This window comes from Pseudorca crassidens, chromosome 11, assembly GCF_039906515.1.
Source record: "Pseudorca crassidens isolate mPseCra1 chromosome 11, mPseCra1.hap1, whole genome shotgun sequence".
NCBI lineage: Eukaryota > Metazoa > Chordata > Mammalia > Artiodactyla > Delphinidae > Pseudorca > Pseudorca crassidens.
In genome coordinates, this window is record NC_090306.1 from 90,130,016 (window position 1) to 90,150,673 (window position 20,658).

The 20,658-nt window shown below is 45.1% G+C and overlaps 1 protein-coding gene across 1 annotated transcript in view; it reads right to left on the minus strand.

Moving 5' to 3' along the window:
• Positions 1 to 9,238: 9,238 nt before the first annotated feature.
• The window catches only part of NUAK1 (NUAK family kinase 1), a 68,618-nt gene continuing 57,198 nt past the window's right edge, over positions 9,239 to 20,658 (minus strand). The window contains exons 5-7 of the mRNA XM_067697825.1: positions 18,533 to 18,652; positions 16,615 to 16,747; positions 9,239 to 13,814 (exon numbers count right to left, since the gene is read on the minus strand). Coding sequence (XP_067553926.1) covers positions 12,661 to 13,814; positions 16,615 to 16,747; positions 18,533 to 18,652 — 1,407 coding nt within the window. The 3' untranslated portion in view covers positions 9,239 to 12,660. The remainder of the gene's footprint in view (positions 13,815 to 16,614; positions 16,748 to 18,532; positions 18,653 to 20,658) is intronic.

The following is a 20,658-nucleotide window of genomic DNA, read 5'->3' on the forward strand; positions in this document are numbered from 1 at the left end:
CTTAAGCCTCTCTTAGAAACAGCTCTGCAATCTCACCCTGCAAATATTGGGTTGGCCAAAAAGTCCGTTTGGGTTTTTCTGTAAGATGTTACAGAAAAACCCAAACGGACTTTTTGGCCAACCCAATACATTGCATTTTGTTTTCCAGCAGCAGCAAACCTGGTGATAGACTATCCTTTAATTCCTGCCTTTCCTCAAAAGTCCTCTCTTTCCAATATAGTTGCCCAAATGGAGTGCAGAGCTTTAAGATGAGAACATCTTTGTATGGTTTTGTTTGTCATTTCTTGGTCTCCCGGGCAGTCGTTGGCCAGACTTGCTTCTCACTTCCATTCCAATCAACCAGTCACAAAGGGGAAGAAATTATTCCCAAGATTGGCAACAAACATCTGGATGGCATGCAAGCGCCCAGATGACCTTCGGCACAGAACTTGGTGCTCCGTGGAGGGGTTGCACAGACAAAATGTTCAACTGATCGCACGAGTAACGAAGACAGATCATTCGGTCATAGCAAGCAACTTTGCATGCTTAGATGACAGAGCAGATTTTAGGATCAGAGGCCCTGGAGTTAGATGGCCTGAGCTCAGATTCAGGCCATGCACTTACCAGCTGGATGACTTTTGAGCCCGTGACTGCCCTTCCCTAGCTTCCATTTCCTCAGCAGTATTAATGTTTACCTCCAGGGACTATTGAGAGGCAGCCTCAAGGAAAACCTGTGTATAGGGGGAAACTATAACCTACAAAACATTACTCACTTTGTTATTATTATGACCAAGGAAGGCAGGAGACACATACTTCAGTGGCTCTGCTTAAGGTAACATTTCCTTGCCACGTTTCCTGTGAGAATTCCCTTGCTTTCTCATCCTGTCCCGTTTCCCAAGAGGCCTATGTTGTTCTTCATTCTTATTCTCAGCACTTAATACGTTTCTCCTAAAACATTCATGGCTGGCTCAGGCTTAGCGGCTTGATGTGTGATTCCTCCCAGGGGTATTGACGTTTAATAGGGAAGGAGACCCTAACTTCTCTCCTAACCCCTAGAAGCTTCACCAGGGTCCTGGGAGACATCCTGAAAATGTCACCATCTGGGCCTTTCCCACATGATCATGTTAAAGGTTTGGGAGAGTGAACAAGGAGAGGAAGACGAAAGCAAAAGAGAACCCGTTGGGAGTGACTTCTTGCTCCCCAACGTGAAGAAGAGCCTAGTGCCTGGAACGTGATAGCTGTTCCATAATCTTGACTGGATGAATAAATGATAGAATGAATGAACGAATGAACAGATAAGTGAAGAGCTGCCCCAATAGATTCTTCACTCACAAGGAAAACATCAGTGCAAGCTCACTTTGGCAGGGCACTTCTGAACAGTAGCCAACTACAATGGCAAACGCCCTGACTAATCCTTTTTAGGGGAATTACTAGTAAGCAGAATAACTGACTTGCCTTTCACTGATTGGATTTTTACCTGCCTTCTTTCTGGAATGTGTTTTTAAAAAGAGGATGGGGGTGGTGAGGAAGAACACGATTTTCATAACAGTGAATGGCACAGGCTTTGAAGTCTGTCATATCTGAGGCTAAGACCCAGTTCAGCCATGAATTATTTCTGTGATTGGGCAAATGACTAAACTTCAACTTTTGCTTCTATCCATGAAGGAGAAACTCCTGTGGGATACTCCTTTGCCCCACTGTTTTTAAAAAAAAAACCCTGCAAGACAGAACAAAAATATTAAACAGTTGTTTTCAGACATTAGACAACAAGCAACATAGGACTATGATCTCCAAAGGAAAGGAAAAAATGAGGTAACAATTTAACCTGGAGGCAGTTTCTGGTGAGAATCACAAGGAGGGGGAACCCAAACAGAGAAAGTGACAGCTATCAGGGAGACCAAGTCAGCTAGATTTGGGGCACAGAGTACTGGAGAGGAGGGCTCTATGCAAAGAAAGAGCTCCAGAAATCTGCAGAGGGATACCTTGAGTTTTTAAATACTAATCTGCTAATGTGTAGGGAGAAAGTCTATGAGGCTGAGCAAAGAAAAATAACATAATAAAGAACTTGCCGAGGAGCAGCAGGCCAAAGGACTTCTGAGATCACCCAGGGCTGGAAATATTCAAACTCCCACCAGCCAGGATACAGAGATATTGCTGAATTCATATATGTACCCAAGAGAACCTTTAGAGATGAAAATTTCACTGGATGGAATTAAAAGCAGATTAAATGCTACTAAAGAAAACATCAGTGAACTTGAAGACATACCCCCTCCAAACAAATCCAAAACAAAGCAGAGAAAGAAAAAAAGACTAGAAAAAATGCCAACAGAGCCTCATTGTCAAAAAAAAGAAAATGTGAACAATATCAAGCAGCATAACCTATGTAACTAGAGTTCCAGAAAGAGAAGAATAAATACGAAGAGTATTTGAATACATAATGGCAATTTTAAAATCCAAAATTTGACAGAAACAATGAACGTATAGATGTAAGTAAGTCAATGAACCCAAAGAAGGATAAACACAAAGAAAACCGTACGAAGAGAAATCACAATCAAATCACTAAATACAAAGTGATAACTAGAAAATATGAAATGTTGCACAGAAAAAAAGACATACCATACATGGAGAACAAAGAGGAAAATTTTCACAGACTTCTCATCAGAAACTATGAAAACCAGAAGACAGTGGAATGATTAAAGAACAAAAGATAAAAACTGTCACCTAAAATGTTATAACCAGAGAATATCTTTCCAAACTGAAGTTGAAAGAAAGATTTTTTTTCAGACAAACAAAAGCTGAGAGAAGTTGTCACCAGCTAATCATCACTAGAAGAAATGTTAATGAAAGTTTTTCATAAAGAAGGAAAATGATAACAGAGAGAAACTTGGAACACAGAGGAGTGAAAACACAGCAAACATGAAATTATGGTAAACATAAAAGATATGGCCTGATTTTTAATTTTTAAGATAATTAAAAACAAAAACAGTAATAATGTATTGTGGGGTTTAAAACATGTAAAAGTAAAACATGTGAAAACAGTAGCATAAAGAACAATGGGGGAAATGAAAGTTTTAATGTTACATATCAAGTGGCATAATATTGGAAGGTAGACTGTGATTAAAGATGGATGCAGTAAACCCTAGAGCCATCAATTTACAAAAATAAGAAGAAAATCTGTCTTCACGCAGCTATGTAGTTGCAGAAGGTCTGGGGGATTTCTAGCAGTCCTCAGACCATACCTTGCAAACTGCAAGAAAAAAAATCTCTCCATATGTTCCATAGTGGGGTTCTGTGGCTTAAGATGCCCCAGCTACCTCTTTACATCATCTCTAGCCATTCTTCCTACTGCTTCCTCTGCTCTAGACACCCGGGCCTTTGTTGTTTCTTGAGCCCCTCAAGTGTACTCCTTACCCGAGGCCTTTGCACTTGCTGCTTTCCTCTGGCTGAAGACTTTTTCAGTACGGAGCTGTAGGGCTTACTGCGTAAGTGTCACCTAGTCAATAAAGTTTTCCCTGTTGACCACTCTACCAAAACTACTGCCCCTCATCCCACCCCCATTTCCTTGTCCTGCTTTATTTCTTCCATTGACTTATCATCATCTGTCATATTATTTATTTGAATGTTAATTGCCTGCCTCCTCCCACCCACCACTATTCTGGATCCCCGAAAGACCTTACCATGTGATTATGAGTTCTTTCTCTCAAAGGGGAGGCATTTTTCCATGCCTCTTAGTTCATCATCATTATGCCCAAAATGGTGTTTATGAGAAGTCAGCCTAGGCAGCACCCACTACCACGGACCATCTGTACTTCACAGGGGTTAAACCCACAACCACGTCCTCTTTGGAGCTAACCAGCAGGTCTGGTTCAGAGGTCTGTATCGGGCTTTCTGCTTTGCACACATCCCTTTGTGTAGACTCCAAAGTCTGATGGCTGAAGCTTCTGCAAGACCCTAGGCACTGCTGAATCAGATGTTCTTCAGCTTCAGTGATTCACAAGTTCCAATTTGCAGAACTTTCTCAAGATAGCTATTTTGGGGAGCTCTTTTTCTCCAGCTACCTCTGAAATGAACTGTTCCCCACACTCAGTTTCACCTAACAGCAAGGTGTTCCTCTGGAAGCCCAATCTGGGGCCATGCCTGTATAATGGCCCTGCTCTAGGCCTTGAAGACATGGTGATGCTCTGTGTTTAGTGTGATAAAAGTTGCTGTTGCAGTGCCTGACCCCAGCCAGGTCCATGCAGCCAAGCCTGACATCCTGTGTTTTCATGTAGCTCCAAGAAGTTGCTTTGTGCTCTCAGCTCTCTAGAAGCAGGGTCCCCTGAGGCACACCAGCACAGGAAAGAATTGTAGAGCTCTCTTGGGGGGTACATGTGAATACACAGTTTTGGACAGAAGGGACCCAGCCACTGAAGACCTACTGTCCCATCTACTGAGTTCTAAGACACAGCAGGTTCTCAGGATGGGGAAAGACTCACTCTTCCAACCCATTTCACTCTAGAGTAATTCAGAAATCTGAATCAACTCTGTTAACTCCATCTGCTGAGATTAGGTCTTCTAGAAGCTGATACCAATGGGGTGCGGGGGGACGGTTGCTCTCCTGTCCATGTTTGTTTGGAGAATGCACAGACTTGGGCCAGTGTCTTCATTCCTCATGCTATCTGCTTAGCTCCTGCAGGAAAATGCCACTTCCATGAACAGGGATGGTGACAGGATGGGGCATATGATCAAGGAGCCTGACTTGAAGAAGGATCATCTCGGGCGCACAACAGAGCAATTAAAATCCTGGGCTCAGAATCCGGTCAGCCCACCCTGTATTTGAATCCAGCTCCACATTTAACCGTTGGATGACCTGGGCAAGTTACTGCATGTTTCCAACACTGTTTCCCCATCTTGGAGGTAAGGGAACACGAGGAACATTAAAAGAGGCGATGTATTAAAGGGTAGGCACACCGCCTGCAGCTCAGTCAGCACTTGGTAACTATTAACAATAATGCTTTCTGTTTATGCTGGGACCACCACCCGCCAACCCACGGTGAACTGACAGAAGCTGTGACAGGCATTGTTATGTGCCCATCTGATTCCATTTTACTTCTCACTTTCTAAGTACTATAGACTTGAAGACTATGCAGGAAGTTAGGTTGGGGTCAGGTGACTGAGTTCTGGCCAGTGGGATTTGAGCATAAATGATGGATGCCACGTACAGCCCTGCTCCTTAAAAGGCCCTGACTTGTGCTTTCTCTCACCCCCATTGGCACAGCTGGAAATGAAGGACCTCAAGAAGGCAGGGCCACAGGATGAAAGAACCGCAGGATGAAAGTGCCTGCATGGAGACAGCATGACAGGAAGAGCTGCCCAAGCTGTACTGCACTGGGTGAGAGTAAGAAATAGTCGTTCACCATATTGTGCCCCTGACATTTCAGGGTTTGTTACTTTCACATAACATAGCCCATCCAGACTAATTCAGAAATGAAAACTAGCTCAGGGAGTGGATGGAGGAAACTACTGGTGAAGATACAGTGGATATTCCCAGTCAGGTAGAGATGGGCAGTGTAAATTTTCATCAATAAGAAAATAATTGTCATAATTTTCAAACAAAATTGATTGCTAATTTTCTATACAATTCCCTACTGGAACCAGAAAGTTGTAATAGCATGGGGCAGGTTTTATGACGTGAAAACCTTAGACCCCACTTTCTGGTCTTTACAGAGCATCACTGCTGCTCCATTTCCATACCCCAAACTTCACAGGATTCTGTGGATTAAAAACATCCTCTCCATAAATTTCAGTAAATTAGCAGTGAATTTCTGCAGTGAAAACATATCCTCCTTTTAAAATTGCATGTGTCTCATCTGGGGACCACCTGTCAAAGGAAGCAGCCACTTGTAATTAAGGATACACAAAATCATAAATGATCACAGCCAGTTCATGTTAGAATGTGGCCACAGATGTTTAGCAAAACACCAGACTTCCTGGACCATGGTTGTCATATACAGATGGACCAGATATTAACCCTGTAAAGCTCTGTTTTGAAGACATCAAGGCCTTTGCATGTACTGTTCCCTCTGCCTGGAACGCTCACTCTTCATATAGCTAATTCTTCATCTTCAGACCTCTCCCCAAGGGTCCCTCTTCAGGTTTGCCTTCCCTGACTACACTTTATACAAGAGGTATCCCCTCCCTTAATTCTTGACTCTGCACGCTATCCATTTCCTTTATAGCACTTACACAATCTGTAATTTTCAGGGATTTTGTTTACTTGTTTATTATCCATTTCTCCCCCTAGACCTACGTAACCATGAAATCCACCATTATCTCTAGAATTCCAAATATATGAGCTAATAAAGCCCCTGTAGTGTTTAAACCAGTTTCAGCTGAATTTGCTGACGTTACACCCGATTTTTACAGCTAAAAATCTTCCTAACAAATCTCTCTCCTTTCTATAGTATCTTTCCTGATCTTTTGTATATAAATTAAAAATCTTGTATGTGTCAAGTCCTGTATTAAGTGATTTACTTAATCTTCACAATAACTCTGAAAGTTAGGAATCATTTAATGCTACTTTATAGGTGAGGAAATTAATGTCCAAAAGTTGTAACTAACATGGGTTACTTTTTGTCAAGCTTGCATCCCTTCTTTTGGGACAGGTGCCCTCCCCAACTCTGTGATTCTGAGGGAGTTGTCATTCAAGTGTACCACAAGGGTAGGCACAGGATCGAGGCTAGCCAATTGGAGCATCTCTCCACCTGGACTCTGTGACTGGGCCAGAGGGAGACAAATGACCCAAAAAAAGCCAATCACAGTCCTTTCTTGGCACATAAATGCTAGGATAGTAAGAATCTCTCTCTGACTCTAGGATCACACAGTAAGAAGACCTCATAACCCTGTTACTACCGGGAGATCTCTTGCTGCCATGCAGAGAGAGCCTGCCTAAGAATGAAGCCCACATCCAGCGACAGTGAGCAAAAAAGAGGCCAAGGGCATCACTTGAACCCCTGGATCCAGCTGTGCCTGAGACATGCATCTTGGACTTCTCAGTTGCAAGAAGCAGTAAATTCGTCTTATTACTTAACATGGACTAAGTTGGGTTTATACCACTTGCCACTGAACAGGATGAAGTGAGCACCATGTAGAAGCTCAATAAATATTAATTCTCTTGATTTTCCTCAAAGTGGCCACTTCCCATTAACCTCACTGACCTATCAGTTGACAACATGTCAGCTGTGCCAATCCAGCCACCCCTATTTCCTCTCTACCCCTTACATGTCACATTTGGTCCAGCCTCTAGAACAGGCATATGCTATTCCTCCTATCTGACTGCCAAATTATGCCTTTCTAAAGGGGTTCACTTTTATTTTTTTATTTATTTACTTTTTTGTTGACGTATAGTTGATTAACAATATTGTGTGTCAGATATACAGCAAAGTGATTCAGTTTATTTTTCCAGATTCTTTTCCATTCTAGGTTATTATAAGATATTGAACATAGTTCCCTGTGCTATACAGTAAATCCTTTGTTTATGTACTTTATGTATAGTAGTTTGTATTATTAATCCCATACTCCTAATTTATCCCTCCCTCCCTCTCTTTTCCCCTCTGGGAGCCATAAGTCTGTTTTCTATGTCTGTGAGTCTGTTTCTGTTTGTATTATTTTTTTAGATTCCACATAAAGTGATATCATGTAATATTTCTCTGAGTTACTTCATTCAATATGATCATCCCTAGGTCCATCCATGTTGCTGTAAATGGCAATATTTCATTCTTTTTATGGCTGAGTAGTATTCCATTATGTGTGTGTGTGTGTGTATATATACACACACACACATATGTCACATCTTCTTTATCCATTCATCTGTTGATGGACACTTAGGTTGCTTCCATGTCTTGGCTATTGTAAATAGTGTTGCTATGAACATTGGGGTGCATGTATCTTTTCAAATTAGAGTTTTCACCTTTTCCAGATATATGCCCAGAAGTGAGATTGCTAGATCATATGGTATCTCTATTTTTAATTTTTTAAGGAACCTCCATACTGTTCTCCATAGTGGCTGTACCAATTTACATTCCCACCAACAGTGTACTAGGGTTCCCTTTTCTCCACACCCTCTCCAGCATTTAGCCAAAGAGGTTCACTTATAGGTGAACTTCCCCTTAGTCTCTTATCCTGCACGACTGACAGGCCCATGTGCTAATAGCAGTAGAGACCAAAGCAAGAATTAAGAGTCTCCAGACCAGGCAGATTGTCTCAAACGTCCTATTTTAAAAGTCAGTGAATACTGCCCTGTAAAGAAAGGACTACAGTTTCCCGTTCATAATGAGTTTTACTCTCAGGCTAACTTCACAGAAATTCTCTCCTTCCTTCTTCAAAGCCCTGTTAGAGTTTGGCAAAGGTAGCAATTAATATACCCACGAGTCAGATGAGAAAACTGAGGCCCAAAGAGGTGAAGAAATTTGACTCAGTAGCCAACATCATGTCCAAACTGGAAAGTTGCACTTTCGTTGGAAAGTCAGACTTCTCTTGCTTGGATCCCTAGCACTGATATTCAGTGCACAGCATGACTCTCTAATATTAGAGACTAGGGGTAGGATTGGATGTCATTTGATATCATGACTGGGATCCAGGAACTCCTCAATCTTACCCTGTTATTCATCCCTCTTTCCAAGAGCTTCCTGAGGGTCTGTTAGCACAAAAAACAATGGCAAATGGGACTAAGGACGGCATTTTATTATAGGCAGAGCAGTGGCCTTCCCCATTAGGAAATATGGCCCAATGATTTGGACTCAGAGCAACCATATGATCGCTTTGTCTGCCCTTGGGATAGAGGGAGGCCGAGGCAGGGGGCAGGCAGAGGAAACTGACATGTGGGGAGCAAGTATGGCTAAGCGTTAACCTTTGATGCCATCTCTAGTCCAGACTGTGGGAAAAGGGTCAACTTTTTGGAAACCAGAACTGAGAACATGTAAATTTGGAAGCTATGGGGTAAGCCAAGGTGGGTCATAAAACCAGGGAGGAGAAAGTGAGGCTACAGAAGGAGAAGAATGAAACCGGCATGCAAGGAGGAGCAGAAAAGAGGGACTGGGTCCTACTTTTCCAGTTTCTGGTTGCAACTGCACGGCCAGCTACATTTCCTCTTCTGGGAACTTCGAAGAAATTCCCCCTTTATGCTTAAGCTAACAGGTGGGTTTCTGTTACTTATACCCATTCTGTCATTCTCTTAACTAAGAGAAAAACAACCAAATAAAGAAGCAACGTCCCAGTTCAGTTCAGTTCATGGCAATTTATTTAATTTAAAAATAAAAACAGAAACAAAAACAAAAAACAAATCAGTTTCCAATGAAAATACAAACACTTTGGGTGGTTATCCAGCTTTTTTTTCCCCCTGTAGGCTGTCCTGGGCTCAAACCAATCAAATGAATGAAAACCAATTTTGACTGGAGACATAAAGCATGTTGCACCGTTTAAATTACACCAATATATTATTATAATACCTTTGAAATGCCTTTCAGACCAATAAATAAAAAAAGACAAATTCAAATAAAAAAGTCAACTTTTTATTACCAAAAAAAAATAGAAATTAAATAAAAGTCACAACACGGATTAAAAAAAATGTGCAGTCAAGTTTCTCTCTTTTTTTTTTTTCTTCTAGGAATGATACCATGCCAGTAAATCCCTACAGAACATTTCCAGTTTGGCAATAAGCAGTCAGTCAGTCATTCACATTTGTACTCAAGACCGCAGGCGTGGCCAACACTCACCAGAGTCTCACCCTGAAAGATGCACCTTGCCATCTGCAGAAGCAGCACCTTGTAACAGGGATGGAAATTCAGAGAGTACTTGGCATTTTCATTTTGCCTGGGGTCTTGAAGCACTTCCTGAAAACTGATCATGCCTTGAAATTTACCTGTAACAAGAAGTATAAGTCTACTCCTTTGGCAGATGTGTAAACTAAGACACTGAAAGGCCCACAGAGGCAAGGAAAGGACCAGGAGAGCTGACCTTGAATCTCCTGCTTGGTCCACCAGGTCATCAAAGTGTCTCTCACTTGTAATTCCATGGAAATGAATCAAGCATAATTTCCTTGGCTGGGATTGGCTGGAAGGGATGATAGGACTTAATCAGGAAGCAAGGGAGCTGCTTTGAGGGCCTGTCCCTCTATTCCAAGTTTTTCCTTAAAAGGACAGAGTCAGCATCACGTCCAGAATCAGAGGATGTTAGCAGAATGTCAGAACTAGGCAAGGCCTGAGAGACCAGCTAATCTACCCCTCCAGCCCTCACTGAAGGGAAAACTCAGCCCCGGAGATACTGCAGGTGCCTAAGGCCACCAGCACACCAGGATTAAACTCAGGGTCTCTTCCTCTGAGTGGAGGACTGTCTTTACCACAATCCACTGTCTGGTTCTACTGACAAAAGAGAACATACATGTGTTTTGGGGGCGGGGGTAGAATGACGTTCCTTAATAGTGTCATTTGTACTTGAAGATTGTAAGGATGGAAAATACCAAACAGACACAATCACTTGGGCAAGAGGAAAATACACCAACCAGTAGGTAGGTGTTATACCTAAGTCATACTGACAGCTACCAGCCAGGCTGGCTGCCATGCGTGAGGGACCAGCAGTGTGGCAGTGCAGGCTGTCCAGAAGAGGTTGCGTAAAATGAGACAAGGAGGGAGCTTTAGAGATTGCAGAATGCCCTCCGTGCACCCACACGCCGCATACACAGTTTGCTAGCTACGGAATTTTTTTCCCTTTGAACCTATCTTGGAGTTCAGGAAGGAGGTGGAATTGAATGAAGGGAAACCGGAAAGCTTCCCATATTACACTACTCAGCTCAACCCGAAGGGACGCACAAGCCAAAGCCCCAGAGCTGGTGACAAGGGGAGAAATGGAGCCATCTCCTTAGGGAAAAGGGCAGTTTCATTCTAATCAATGTTCTTAGTACCTGAAGGTGAATGCCTTCTCTTCTCCCCATGAACTATGATCTGTTGGTTTTCCCCAAAATACCCCCAAGACTAGTTCTCCTTAAATGTCTAGCTGGCTTTCAGAAGTCAGCCATCCTGAAACAAAAGTTTCAATTAGCTGGGGCCAGTAGAACCTGAAGTTGTCCCAAACTCCCAAATAAGACCATTAATTCCAAACTCGGTATCTGAAGATGCCCCACTGTGGGCGTGACATCTGATCACCTGTAATCCGGGTGTCTAGAAGTTACACTATGTTAGCTATGTTACTTTTCAAGCTAAGAGTCCTGTCACACCTCTTTTCTGCCTCCTCCAGAACCATCTGGAGGACTTCCAGGGAAGTGTTCCCTCTCCGCTCTGCTTCCTCCCAACCCACTCTGCTCTTGAAGCACCTTATTCATCTGAGTGGCTGGAACGCTCCCCCTAAAGCCTAGGAGTTCTAGGCAGGTAGGACACAGAATACCTAGATTCGTACGGGGAAACACCTTCCGCCTGACTTACCTTTCCTCATCCAAATACCCCACCTACACACTAACTCCCTAGAAGGAAACTCGCCTACCTCTGAGGATTCTACCCTTAGTGGATGGGGAAACCGTTTGCTACGAGTAAACAAGGTTAATGGTTGAGCGAGTTACTCCTTTGGGGACTATGGACGATATCACATCCAGTTCAAAACATTCACACAGGTCAGAACCCACAAGGCAGCATTCCAGTTAATATTGAGATGTTAAAGAAATGGACAAGTTGTCCCCTTGCTGGTGTGGATCAACTTCCACTCATCTGCAAAAGATCACAGAGGGTTCCAAGCTCTGTTATACACCATAGTTTTGACCTCTGACACCACCTCTTTTTCCCTGTCTACCCTTGGAGGTTGTGCTGAAGAGCCAGGAAGACACCAGGAAAGAAGAGGCAGACAACAGAAAGCCAAAAAATCACCATGGGCTGGCTCTAAGTCCTTAGCAGTGTTCAGAGCACTCTCTCTCTGACCAAGGCCCTGTCTTCCATTCAAGGCAGAGTAGCAAATTAACAAATGCCACACCAGTGGCATGAAAGAGATAACATAGATCCCATGGGATCTACACTAGCACTCCCAGGCCTTAGCCAGGTCAAGGATGGCAACTACACGGCAAGAGTGCTACTGCACCCCTTCCCATCTCCATGGCAGCCATTACTATTCAATCACAGCACTCCTTCCCACTGTCTGGGCTACTCAAACCAGCACACCCAGCAGCCCCTATCCATCGATTACCGATTCAAGCTCAGATGAAATCTACGTGCCCACCCCCTGCAGGCAGACCAAGCCTGCTAACGCGCGAGGAGAGAAGGAGCGAGCTCTGAGTTCACTCAGAGCAGATGGCCCCAGTCTGTCTTGCCCTCCTCCAGAAGCACGTGGACGACTTCTAGGGAAACGTTTCCTCTCCCATATGCTCCCTCCCCACCCCCTAAGTGCTGGCCAACACCACCTCCCCTGGACTCTAGGAGGTGCCGTAAAGCAAATGCCAATGAGGATCCCACTTCTGACTGGCAGTTGGCAGGACTGGCCAAGAGCCCACTTCTCCCTCATACGCACTGGCTCAAGGCTGCAAATTTGGCCAAAGCAAGACAGCACCGATCCTTTTTCAGTCTGTTGTCATGGCCAGCAAAGAGGTAACCAGCTCTGTCCATAGCCCAGTCACCACTCCCACTCCTCCCTTGTACCCACCCCGACCCACCCCTGCACCCTGGGGAGCTAGTTCAGTTTGTTACAGATCTCCAGCGCTTTCTTGTAGACCTGAGTCACATCGTCCATGTCCGTGAGGAGGGAGAAGCTGCTGTCTCCCAGCCGGTTCCGGTACCGCTTCAGGTACTGGGGCCGGGGCCGGTTCTGGAGCCCCTCAAAGTCCTGGATCTGGAGGAAGTTTTCGGCAGAGACGCAGCTGCGGATGCGCTGGCGGGCAGGGCGATTCTCCTGCAAGTCGAGCAAGTCGAAGGAGTCGCTGGACAGGACGCTGTCGTCGCTGATGACGCTGGAAGGCCGGCTGTAGCTCCGGGAGAGGCCCTCGGCAGGGATGCCGGGCTCCAGCAAGGATTCCAGTGTGGGCATTTCGGGGCTGGCCAGGGCCGGGTCCATGGTGCCCTCTGAGTACTTGCTGCTGTGTTTCAAGATGCCCTTCCTGTGGCAGGAGAGGCTGTGGGACGTCACCCTGGCCGGATCCGGGGGGCTCGGGGAGGGGATGCCGCCACCCAGCCCATCGTTACTGTCCAGCAGCTCCGAAGACTCGCTGCGTTCCGGGGACGAGTAGTAACCCGATTCTCTCTGCTGGGTCTTTTTCAAGATGCCTTTCTTGGGCATCGTGGCCGACTGTTTGGGGCTGAGTTTAGCGGGCACCTCCGCCTCGGGGGCGCTTGGCAGGGGCACGGCAGTCCGGCACAAGTCCTGCTCCAGCTTGAAAGCGGGGGGTAAGGCAGGGCTGACGACGCCTTCGATGAAGCCGGTGCTGTGAGAGCGATGCTCGCTGTTGCTCCGCTTCTTCAGGATCCCTTTGGGCCGCTTGGAGCTCACCTTGGATGGGCTCTCAGGCACCGAGTCCTGGCCGGACTGAGCAAAGTCGCTCTCCTTCTTGGACTTCTTCAACGACCGCTGCCGCTCCAGCATGACCTCGGGGGCCCCGGGTTTGGCCAAGCCCTTAATTTTGGCTTCGGCCTCAGCCTGTAGCCCTGTGGAACGGTGGTGCCAGTCGATAATGCGGGCCAAGAGTGGGGACTCGGCGCTGTGAAGGGCATCGCAGTCGCAGACGCTGCTCTTGTAGCCCCAGTTCACCCACCAGTGGTTGGCAATGTCCTCGATGGTGGCCCGGCGGTCGGGGTTCACCATCAACATCCACCGAATGAGGCCTCGGGCATCTGTGGGACAAGAAGCAGAAGGAACGGTACATTTTACGGGAGTTTTGGGCTTTCCAAAGCGGACGCTCCGGGGGCGCAAAGGAGACACACTCATTTGAGGAAAAGGCCAAATGGAGCCCTGGTGCAGCCACGCCATGGAGCAGGAAGCCGTAGCCTTCCAGACTGTCCATCAGGAAGCGTCATCAGGACTCAGAGCCACAGGCCAGTGGGCTATCAGAGCCCGGCATGTTTCTCCATGCTACTGACGGAATGTCAAACTGCTGCCTTTCCATCAACTCAGATCTGTATAAAATGGGGAAGGCCAGGTAACCAGGAAAGAATCCAGACCTGACCCCAAGCAGGGCCCCACCATTCCTTTGGCGGATATCATTTTACTAAATGGGAAAACAGGTATAGATTACCATGGCTTTTAGTTCTCCAAAGTTAGGTTTATATAAACACACAGCGCTCAGGTCACCAGGAAAATGTGTCAGCACAAAAAGGAAATTTAGGGCTGAGACGGCAAGGAAAAGGCTTCTCATCAGAGAGGGAGAGACAGAGAAGGATGGAGAGGTGTTCACACCTGGCACGCCTGGGCCTTGAGAGGGGGCCATCCCCAAGGCTGGCCGGGCCTTGGCCGGGCTCTGAATCCCACACCCAAGTGCTCACCTCCTGTCCCTCTCTGACATAAGCCATAGCCTACCAAGCTGTCAGATCAGGGAGCTGATCTCTATCTGCTATCCGTTTACGGCCTGTCTGAAAAACTCCATTTGTCAATTTCTGCTGCCAAAGAATTAGGGGAAAGCCCCAAAGGGATGTTGAGGAGGCCACAGGAACCAACAGACTCTCACAGCTTATAAATCGCCTTTTAAGATCAAACCGTGCTCCCCAAATGGGGGTTGAATTATATCCTGGGAAGGCGCCACCTCCCCTCAGCTACTTATGTAGCTAATGAGTAGCTGGCCGGGACCTGGCAATGGAGCCAGGGGTGAGCTGCAGCCCTGAAAAGTAACAGGATGTTCATTCATTCAGTCAATAAATATTTTCTGAACCCCTGTAGTGTACCAGAAACTGTGTTGACACAAGTTAGCTGGTCAGGCAAAAAGCCTGCCATAGATTTCACCCTGAATTTTCTAAAAACAAACAAACAAACAAAAATACTCGGGTTAGCTTATTGAAAAAATCTGCATATCTATACCTGTTTCTACATATGAAATACTCAGTGCTCATTATTCACAGATTCTGTATTTGTAAATGCGCCTACTCATTAAAATGTATTTGGAACCCCCAAATCAATACTCAAGGTGCTTTCCACGAACTGGCCAAAAATGTGAATTACCCCCCCACACACAATGCGCATGTGTGTTCCCAGCTGAAGCAGAACCAGGTGACAAGGCACTGCCTTCTTGTTTCTGCTCTCATGCCGTAAGCAAGTGTCCTTTTCACAGTCCGTTTAGTTCATGCTTTTCACATATTTGCACTTTTTATTGGTGATTTCACTGTTTAAAATGGCCCCCAAGCGTGGTGCTGAAGTGCTATCTGGGGATTCTAAGGCCAAGAAGGCAGTGATGTACCTTACGGAGAAAACATATGAGCCAGATAAGCCTCATTCAGGCACGAGTTAAAGTGCTGTTGGCCGTAAGTTCGATGTTCATAAATCAACAATATATTTTAAATGAGGCGTCTTTAAACAGAAATATACATAAAACAAGGATATGGATTGATCAGTTGACAAAAACGTTGTGACCAGAGGCTCCCAGGAGTCGAGCCCTGTATTTCCCTATGAGCAGTGCTTCAGTATTCACAAACTCAGCGTTCATAGCAATGTTATAGGACACAACTGCGGCAAATAATGAGAATCAACCGTGTGTGTGTGTGTGTATACACATGTGGGATGCGCGGACTGCAATATACGATGTGTCTGTTAACCACATTCCAAATATGGCCACCTGTACACACCCCTTCTGCACTCAAACAATGCTCTCCCATCAAGAGATGGAGCTTATGGCCTTGGTCGCTTTGACCAATAGAACGTGGCAGAAGTGACATCATCTGGCTTCCAAGCAGACGTTAAGAAGGCCTGGCAGCTGCTTCTTCCTCCATCTTCGAGCCCTGAGCTGCTATGTAAGAAGTCCACGCTCCTTCCTAGAGAGAGAGGCCTGGGGAGGCAGCTCATGGGGAGAGAGCCCACACAGAGGGGCCCCGAGGTGTCCCCACAATCGGCCCCAACTCCAGCTACCATCTGATTGCAACTGTAGGAGAAACCCAAGGCAGGCCAGAAAAGCTCTAACCAATCCAGGGAATCAAGAGATAACGGCTAATAGATGTTGGTTAAACTGCTGAGTTTGTTTGGGTGTGGGAGCGGGATGGGATAGACTTGCTCTGTGGTAACAGGTCATGAAACAGCACCCATGCACCACACCCCCCGGCCAGGGCAAGGTGTGCAGAAGAGCAGCTGCCACCCTTAGAGTCTACTGAGGGGGTCTCATGTCTACGTGGACTGGAAGGGACTTCACGTAATACCTTTTCCAAAATGTGAATTTACAGTGGAGAAACAGAATCTAAACAGGGTAAGGGCCTTGCCCAAGTTCACACAGCAAGCAAACAGGACTCCTAGCCAGCAGAGTAGAACAACTGTTCTGGAAATATCACAGTGGGAAGGTTTGGGGAAAGCGGCCTAATAAGCCAGCTCTGCCGGAAGGCAAAGATCTGGGGGGAAGAAAGAGGAAAAGCAGGAGTCTTCTTACAGACATGGACACAAAAGCAGAAAGCGTGAGCTGGCCTCGCCCGGCTTAGCCGCCGACCCTCCGTGGGCACACACCTGAGGGCTGCGTGGGCTCCCGGTACTCTCCGCTGCTGATCTGCCGAATGAGGTTTTTGTGATCGAAACCATCGAAGGGCATCGTTCCATACACGAGAGTGTAAAGCAACACGCCCAGGGCCCAGCTGTCCACCTGGAGCAGAGAGACAGACATATAGGAGCTGGGAAGCAGATTCCCTTCCAAACCATTAGCATCACAGACCACGAGCAGCCACCCTCAATGACCCCAGGAATGGAATTTAGCACCTGGCAGACAGGTTCCCACCACAGCCTGACACCTGATATGCAGTGCACCTGGGGCCTGTTTCAGAGCCTGACTTTTTCGTTGCAAACTGAGACCAACGGTTCCAACCCATAGGAGAACTTTCTTGAACAGACGATATTCTTTGATCCTCACTCTAATTTTGTGAAACAGGTAGGGGCCCCGGATTATTTTCAGCCCTATTTGGCAGATGAGAATACTGAGGCCCAAGGAAGTTAAATGGTTTCTCCAGAGGCCCCTCCCCATCCCAGTGATGGAGGTAAGACTGGAACGTGGGGTTCTTGACTCCTAACCCAGGAATCCTGCACCTTCTTCAAAGGGATCAGGGGTTGCAAACTCAAATGCTTACAAGAGCCAGGCAGACAACAAACGTGAACAAAGAAAGAGAGACGGTGGGGTACCACGTGGAGTGTTGGTTTGAAGACAAACTGTAGAGGGCATTCACCCATCTTACATAGGCAGCCTCCTCTGGCTAGTTGCTGTCACATAGTAATATAGGCCCAGCACTGCTAGATCCTTTGTTTTTTCAAGAGAAGTCAGAAAACGGACTTTTATGTGAAATCTCCCATTTATTAAATGTTCAATTTTTTTTTAGAAAGATGGCCAAATAAAGCACTCTTGCTGGCCAGATTACAGGCTGCCAGCTTGTAACCTCAGAAACGGATCATCGAGGATCAAAGCAGCATTCATTATCTGTGATAAATTTACAGTGTCAGGTTTCTGCAATGTTGTAAATTGGACCTTAGGCTCCTCCCTTACATTCTTGTTTTGGAAAGACTTTCTCCTTACTGCAAGTGATGGAGGCTCTTGGCATCCGTCTCTTTACCCTCTAGCCCTGCCCCAAACACTCTCAAACAGATAAATACTTGGAAGGAAACATTTCAACCCACTGAATGGCTGCTACTTAAGGTATCCTGAGTGGATGAATCTCTCTATAAATAGAACTATCTCTTTAAAAATGAATAATCAGTCACAACTCACCCATTTTCAAAACGATATTTTCACATACCTGTGTCTTACAGTGGCCCTGAAAGCTTTAGGCACACAGAGAAAATGTATTTCTCATGAATCAGAAGATGCAATTAAAATGTATTTCCTTGATCAGAAATACATGCTGTCAAAGATACACGCAAAAAGGTTCGCTGCAGAGTGAGGCTGTTTGCTTTCTGTTCTGCTTGTCTTATTACAATAGGGAACAACTGAAAACAATCTGTCTAACACTAGGGAAGTGATTAAATAAATTACAGTATATTCATACAATAAAACATCATGTCATCGTTAAAAACCATGTTTTCAGTAATAACAAATTCAGAAAAGTCACAATTAAGTTAGTAATAAAAGGAGAGATGTACACCTATAATAGTGACCTCAATTGTTTGAAATACAAGATCTACACTGGAAAAAAAAGCCTAAGAAGAAGTCACATAAATATTACGTGGTTATCTCTTGTGGGGAGATCGCAGGCAACTTTATTTTCTCTTTTAGGCTGTTCAGGATTTTTCTCCCAGGTGTGTATATTATGGCTTTTATAATCATATAAGGAAACGGTTTTTTGTTTGCTTGCTTTTATGTTTGTTTGGTTTTTTTAAGTATTCCTAGGTTCAGTTCTTTTCTCCTCTCCAGCCCCCCACCGTACACACCAGGCAAGCTGCTCACCTCTGGCCCTCGGTAAGGCCTCCCGTTGACAATTTCGGGAGAGGCATAGAGTGGGCTCCCACAGAACGTTTGCAAGAACTTGTCCTTCTGGTACAGGTTGGAAAGCCCAAAGTCGGCAATCTACAAAGAGGAGCAAGACCCAGGGAGCCTGTTAGCGTTACAGTCAGCGTCTGCATCGGCTCAGCTCACACCACACGGACCAAAGCAGCTGAGGCGCCCCTGCGTGGCTCTGCCAGCTGGGTCACCCTTTTCTTTTTTCTTTTTTTTTTTACTTTATTATTTTTTATTTTTTTTAAACATCTTTATTGGGGTATAATTGCTTTACAATGGTGTGTTAGTTTCTGCTTTATAACAAAGTGAATCACATACATATGTTCCCATATCTCCTCCCTCTTGCGTCTCCCTCCCTCCCACCCTCCCTATCCCACCCCTCCAGGCGGTCACAAAGCACCAAGCTGATCTCCCTGTGCTATGCGGCTGCTTCCCACTAGCTATCTACCTTACGTTTGGTAGCGTATATATGTCCATGTCTCTCTCTCGCTTTGTCACAGCTCACCCTTCCCCCTCCCCATATCCTCAAGTCCGTTCTCTAGTAGGTCTGTGTCTTTATTCCTGTCTTACCCGTAGGTTCTTCATGACATTTTTTTTTTCTTAAATTCCATATATATGTGTTAGCATACGGTATTTGTCTTTCTCTTTCTGACTTACTTCACTCCGTATGACAGACTCTAGGTCTATCCACCTCATTACAAATAGCTCAATTTAGTTTCTTTTTATGGCTGAGTAATATTCCATTGTATATATGTGCCACATCTTCTTTATCCATTCATCCGATGATGGGCACTTAGGTTGTTTCCATCTCCGGGCTATTGTAAATAGAGCTGCAATGAACATTTTGGTACATGACTCTTTTTGAATTATGGTTTTCTCTGGGTATATGCCCAGTAGTGGGATTGCTGGGTCATATGGTAGTTCTATTTGTAGTTTTTTTAAGGAACCTCCATACTGTTCTCCATAGCTTTTGCACAGCAAAGGAAACCATAAACAAGACCAAAAGACAACCCTCAGAATGGGAAAAAATATTTGCAAATGAAGCAACTGACAAAGGATTAATTTCCAAAATTTACAAGCAGCTGGGTCACCCTTTTCTCTGCAGCCCTGAGCTTTCATGAAAGGATCAGTTGGCATAACTGGGCCAGTGATTCCCGACTGCAGTCCCTGGCACCCACTGCATGCTCTGTTACTTAAAATCACTCCTTGCAAGGACTCTATTTTCACGTCAGTGTAGACTTGTCCTGAGAAATACCCACAGAATCACATGCTCGATGTTTCTGATGAATACTACAGTGTGTAACTATTAATCTGAGATCCGTCCGTCTGTGGCCTACCTAAAGTCTCACTGCCTTCCTCCACAGTGGTGTACGTACCTACCTGTGCACTGGACATCACCACCTTTTATAGACCTATGCACCAATCAGAACTGTATTCTGCCCACCTTGGGACCCTAGATGAAATGGACCCACAGCACCGGGTTCTGAGTCATCACATTGCAGCCCAAACTCTGCCACTAGCCATCTGTGTGACATGGAGCAGGTCCCTTAGCTACTCTGAGCCTCTGTTTACCACCAGAAAATGGAAACCCATGATCCCTATCCTCTTCTGGATCACAGGATTATTGTGAGAATGATTAAAAAAAAAAAAAAGAATTAATCAAGGTGAACGAAAAAGTGCCTTGAAACTTTGTCTACAAGTTCCAGGCAAATGTTTTCCCTAACCTTGCTTCTCTTGTATCGCACACCCCTTGGAATCACTCTCTTCTCCTTTGGCTTCTTGAAGTGTTTTACTAACCTTTATGGCAGCGCTCTTCTGTGTGTGTGTGCACCTCTTCATATATACATATAATGTATATATGTTACATGCATATATGTATTATCATATATGTATAATGTATATATTATACATGTACATATCATCACATATATCACATACATTCATATAATATATATTACATATGTACTTACATATGTATGTACATATGTATATACAAATATATATATTATATGTATATAAATTCACCTTGCCTACTAGGCTGAGTCCCCCGAGGCAGGTGGCAGGTTCCACATCTG